This window comes from Parasteatoda tepidariorum, chromosome 6, assembly GCF_043381705.1.
Source record: "Parasteatoda tepidariorum isolate YZ-2023 chromosome 6, CAS_Ptep_4.0, whole genome shotgun sequence".
Classification (NCBI taxonomy): domain Eukaryota; kingdom Metazoa; phylum Arthropoda; class Arachnida; order Araneae; family Theridiidae; genus Parasteatoda; species Parasteatoda tepidariorum.
The window spans coordinates 68,615,391-68,621,621 of record NC_092209.1 but is presented as its reverse complement, the minus strand read 5'-3'; the positions used below and the strand labels follow the sequence as shown (position 1 = coordinate 68,621,621).

The 6,231-nt window shown below is 30.6% G+C and overlaps 1 protein-coding gene across 1 annotated transcript in view; it reads left to right on the top strand.

Moving 5' to 3' along the window:
- LOC122271444 (lysosomal acid phosphatase-like) overlaps positions 1-3,672 on the top strand; it is a 10,200-nt gene extending 6,528 nt beyond the window's left edge. Inside the window, exons 4-6 of the mRNA XM_043052705.2 lie at positions 309-461; positions 549-641; positions 2,849-3,672. Of these exons, the coding sequence (XP_042908639.1) occupies positions 309-461; positions 549-641; positions 2,849-2,962 (360 nt within the window). The 3' untranslated portion in view covers positions 2,963-3,672. The remainder of the gene's footprint in view (positions 1-308; positions 462-548; positions 642-2,848) is intronic.
- The last annotated feature ends 2,559 nt before the right edge of the window (positions 3,673-6,231 follow it).

Sequence of the window (6,231 nt, the reverse complement as noted above, 5' to 3'; positions counted from 1 at the left end):
TATATATATACATATCGTGCTTTTTTAAACTTCTACTCGACAAAAAGACACTAAAAATAACTTTTAAATTTTTTTGAAGCTTGGATTGAAAACCTGTTTTCAGATTTGAAATCAGTGATACGAAAGTACTATATAAGATCTGTTAAAAGATCTCCTGCTACTGGGAAAAAAATGTTCCTTAGTGTAATTAAATCAATCAAATTTCAAATCATCCGCTGTTTTTAGAATATCTGGAAAAGGAATTTTCATTTCATCCGTGTACGAAATTGCCATAGTATTTGAATGCGTAAAAATTCTCTCTTTTCAAGGTCGATGCTGTGAGCACCGATGTCGATCGTTGTTTGGCTAGTGCCGAAGCAAACTTTGCATCTTTTTACGCTCCAACTCCCGAATGGAAATTTGTGGAGGATTTTGATTGGCAGCCTATACCTATTACTTCGATTCCTGTTGCCTTAGACAAGGTAAACCCATTAATTCCACACATTAATTTTAACTCTTTATAAGAATTTACTTAAATGATTGACGATATTTTCCTTTGTATCTTTCAGTTTTTAGGAAGTACAAACTGTCCTGCATTTCAGAAGGAGTTAAATAAGGAACTAAACTCACCAACCAATCAAGCATTTAACGCTAAGCACCAAGTACGTCTTTTTAAAGTGGTCTAGTTCTTTATACGTTTCTTAATATCCAGTTCAAATGGTTTCTGTTTTGCTTTTCACGATGAGTCTATAGTTCGTTCACCAGGAGATAGCTCTTGACTCCGCCTTCATCACGTGGTATCCGACGATACTATTTCGCTATTTTTGGGAGAAGGATATGAACAATCCTGAGCAAGGTTGCCATTTGGCGACCGTATGACAAAAACATTTATTTCGCCATCTTTATATGCATTTTTTTTTAACATTAAATGTTTCATAAATTTAATAATATTTCTCTTTTGCGTGAATAGTTTGTCCTTTTTTGAAAAATTTTGCTGGGAAAACAGTTTTTAAAATTTAAAATATATTTAATTAGCTACAGAAACGAAAAGTATAATGGCAGACGATAAAGCGTAGTAAGTGACTGAAAAGTAATTTACTGTTTGTGTTTGGCACGCAATAAGGGTTGTCTTAATTTCAAGTGCATAGATGTTTCTCCTCTTACTCCCACGCTGAAATGAACTCTGCGTCCCAGGAGGTGGAGCTAAGTGCCAACTCTTGATGAACGAACTATACCCTTTTTTTAGATGCAGACATTTAATAAAATAAATAAATACGTAAATAGAAGAAAAAAAAAATATTAATAAAGAATACATGAGCAAACAACAGATATACTGCGATTTACATATATGGTAATAATATATTTCTCAGAACTTACACGAAATAATGCTATCAATTGATTAAGTGTTTAATCTGAAACAAATATGGCTCCCTAACTTCTCATGATAACCCTACTTACTACACTTTATAAGATATATGAAACTATACTTCATCTTATTTAAAAGAGTAGAGTGTGTAATCGAGCAAGATCTATACACTACTTACTTAAATGACTCAGGAATTACTGAACACGGAGGCATTTTCGCTGATACATTTGAATCTCTTGAGACATATATAAATTTTTTATAAATTCATAAAAATTCTAACTCAATCAACATAATATTTTCTTTCCTATGTTTGCTTTTCACAAAGTCAGATTTTTTTTAATATTATAAATAATAATGCATGGTCATGGTATCCCAGTGATTAGAAAATCAGACTCAGCACGGAATGGACGGGGTTAGATCTTCGACTCTGCGAAGACCCAAAGAGCATATTTATGTTTGTAAAAGCTGTTGAATCAAGCATCCTGCGATCGGCTGCTGAACACTAGCGTGGTTGCAAGGATCCCACGCAAGGATCCCAAATTTTTTTGCTTCCCCTTCAGATCTAGGTCTAAATTTAGAAATTGGCCTCACAAATGACTGGTGCTGTCATCTATTAATGGGGTTCTGAGTTAAAACGAACCTACTTTTTTGCGATGCTCTTTGTCAAACGAATGGCGTACCTTCCTAACTTAATTAGCAAAAGGGTAATGGCTGGCGAGATTGGCTTCTCCAAGTGTCATTAGAAACAAAACAACACAGAAACATATTTATGTAATAATGTAATAAGCATCTAACATCTTGAAAAATTTAATCTGTATGTATAATTAAGTTTTGTCCCTCCATACACAAATCTATGAGCTTGTGTACTCGACTAGTTTATATGCCCATTCCAAATTGAACAACAGGCAGCACGAGGAGAAAAAAAGACATAAAGATGCATGCAAGAATGCTATAGGAATCGAACTAGTTACGCCTACGCTTGTAAGAAGACGCTATATCTGGGCAAAAACTTCCTGTTTAATCTCCATTGATAATTTTAAATTTGAAGATTTCAAAAATTGAGTTCAGGTATACCTGAAGTAAACAATAAAGTTTCAAATGCTGAAAAATGTTTTTGAAATATCAAAAGGTATAAAATCACGTCAGGATTATTTCCCCACTTTGTGATCATGTTTAATTCTGCTTTAATTTGTTTGCATTTTGATGTTTTAAAAACAAAAACATTTTTTTAGCAATTGAAACAAATTTACTTTATTCAGGCCTTACCTGAATTCACTTTTTTCTGTATTTCAAATTTTAAATTTCCAGTAGAGGTAAAACAGAATTGGGCCTGAAAAGTTTCTTCTATGGTATAGCCTCCTCATAGGCGTTTGGTGTAATGATAACTCCCTTGTCATTTAGTCATAGTTGGGTTCATAAAATGCAGTACGTACAACTCAAGTCACTTTGTCATGACAATAATGCTCTACTGGAATGTAAAATAGTTTTTTTTTTTAATTTCAGAAGTTGTATAAATATCTTACAAAATATAGTGGAGCTCAAATAACAGATTACCTTTCTGCTCGGGATCTTTACGACGTTTTGTTCATTGAGGTAATACATATTATTATTTCTTGAGTTTTGATCCCTTAATTTTATAATCTAATTCATCAAACATATAAATATAATCTATATTTAATAAGCAAGAAAGGATATCCTTTGAGAAATAACAAATCCATTCATTCAAAAAGTTTATTGTTTGATTCGAAGGATTATTTTAGAGCATTTTATCATTATATAATCTAGTTCCTTTTTTAAGTGTACAAGATGTACAATGCACAAAAAAAAAATAAACGGACCCCCCTAAATTACTTTTGATGTAATGCTCGGATTTTCACATTTTAAAACTCAATCTTAATGGCTCGATCGGGTGAACTCAAATATACTAATTAATTAGTGCAGACGATATTTTAAGTTAAGAAATTCGACACAAAAACGTACTTTCGGTGAATAAACATATCTTTTTTTCGCCGAATTTCTAACCACCAAAATACCCGAAATCTGGGAAATATGGTCCCAATAGTTGCATCAGGAGCGCGGTTCAAAGTTTGGACCCCTTAATGCTATTTTACTTTTTGCTTATTTCGCACTATGGCGAGAAATGTTTAAGAGAATTAGAGAATGTTCACACACAATTATAAAATTCGTTTAGTCAAAGATAATTCTATGCAAAAGGTAACTTTTAGTGAGTATTTACTTTTTTCTTTATTTTGCTTAAGAAAAATCTAAAAAATCTTGAATTTGATATAAAATTTTTTACATCATTATAAAGAATGTATGTTTGCATGGCCATACAAGAAGAATGTATGTTTACATGAATGTATGTTACGTATGAGCAAAATCAATCGAAAAAGTTCTGATGAATTAAAATTCAATAACGTGGCCTTATTGAAATTTGTTTCCTCGGAAACTATTCGGCCGATTGTACCCAAATTTTGTATTTTGATATTTAAAATTGCATTTTTTAATACATTGTTAAAATTTTATACCTCACAATTCAATATTTTTTCAACTTTTATTAAATAAAATAATAAATTAAATAGAATAATAAAAGACAATAAAAAATAATTTAACTGTAAAATATATATACTGGTTATATTTTTTTAAATAAATTATCTTTGATTAAACGAATTTTATAATTGTGTGAGAGTTTTTCAATTCGCTTAGAAAGTTCTCGAGCTCTGGTAAAACACACAAAAAATAAAATTAGCATTAAGAGGTCCAAATTTTTGACCGCTCTCTTGACCAAACTATTGAGACTATATTTACCATATTGTGGCTAACCCCCTATATTTTTAGGCTTAGAAATCCGAATTTGTCGAAGAAAAGACATGTTTATTCAGAGAAAGTGCGTTTTTGCGTCTGATTTCGCAACTTAAAATATCGTCTGCGCTAATTAACTAGCATATTTGAGGTCATTCCCAGGAACCATTAAGATTGAGTCCTAGAACATGAATCATTAGATCAAAAGTTATTCAGGGTGGCCTATTTTTCATTTCGTGCCCTGTACATAAAATAACTTGAAATGCTTGAAATGTTAAACATTTTACGTACTTAACGGAACGTTGAAATAATACTAGAATAATTAATAATAATAATTACTGTGAAGGGTCAAACTGAAAAAGTAAGTTGTTTACAGGGGAAAATTTTAGCACTTCGAATGTAATACGTGAACTAAATAAATGCATGAACTCACTGAATGAATAGTCAACTGAAACTATTAATAGCATTTTTATAGTAATAAACAGTAGTTATTTATAATTTACATTTGTAATTATGATGCTTTGCACTAGCACTTTCATCTCCCTAATAAAACAACTTAACAAGCAATACACTATCAGGTGGTGTGACAAAGTCACCGAAAGACACAATTCGATGAATTCTCTCAACCTTTCCTTCTATATTTATGGAATTTGCGTTATTGAGCTTCTTTAAACTGAAGTATGCAAATTTCTTGCTTCGTTCTTCTTTGTTTCTTGCAAATTTCCTACTTCGTCTTTTATTCTTGTCAGAAGTGACTAATTTTCACATTTATACTGCTTATGGAATTATTTTATTTAGAAATTAAAACCCCTTACTCTGCTAAGCTAGTGAGCCTGTTATTTCGAAATCCAGATCAGTACATAACGTGTTCTGGAACGCAGGAAACGTTATTATGTTCACCCACTTCATGGAGGGTATGAAATTGAATTCCTCATCAATACTTAATTAGAAATAATAATTAGATCTGCGGTTTTTTTTCTGCGAACAGCATTTCTCCCTTTTATTTTAGAGCTGGACTTCTTTTTAAATTACCTAGTTCCTCAAAGCTCTATTTATTCTCTCTATATAAACGTTGAATTATTAACAATTACTGCTGAACACGATTTAATTTGAAATCCAAGGTTTGTTGGTACAGTATGTCGTGATCCTATGCAACATAAAAATCTTGTTTGTGTACAAAATGTTTTTGAATGATTTATAACATAATGAGAATCATGATAATTCAAACATATATGAAAATATCATGACATAAAATGAACTGAAATGACTGAGTTTTGACTCAGTGGAATGACTGGATTTTGAAAATGACTGAAATTTTGATAGTGTAAAATAAAATAACCACAATAACCCAGTTCTAGTGGCAATTTCTCTAACTCTGACTTTCAATTGAGACATTTTCAGAATTTTAAAGGTCTTAAGAAATTTGGGGTGTTCTAGGCACTGGTCAATCAAATGTACATAATGTAATTAAAATAATACATGTACACAATGTAATTATATGTACATAAAATTATGTATATAAATTACATGTATATATATCTTATATAAGTTATGAATATAGTAAAAACAAGGAAAAGGATAAAACGAAATTTTATAAAATAAAGACATAATCTCATCATCAGCTCACACTATTATATCCGAAAAATAGTGCTTTATTATATTGCATTAAAGTAGCCAAAGCAAAACATATCAATATATTAGTGTGAGGAGCACCAAAAAATTAAAACGAAAATAGATCTTATTAAGCAAAAAACTAAACAAAAAATGCGAAGTAAAACAATGAAGCAAAAATGGAAAATGAAAATTTAAGAAAATACAGATTAAAACTCAAAATGTAATATATAAAGCGAGTAGCAAATTGAAATATACTTACACTTACAGGCATTTTTCAAAAATGATTTGAAATTTTTTCATAACAATTTTGCCAGATTACAAAATATGAAAATAGCAGCGTAAATCGAAGTTGAAGGAAATTAACCAATGGTGCGTTCTTACTGAAGTACAGAAGCGCGTGTGTTTTGTCTATTTTAAAAATTATTATTTTTCTTAATTTTCTTCGTTACTCTTTCTTATATATATATATA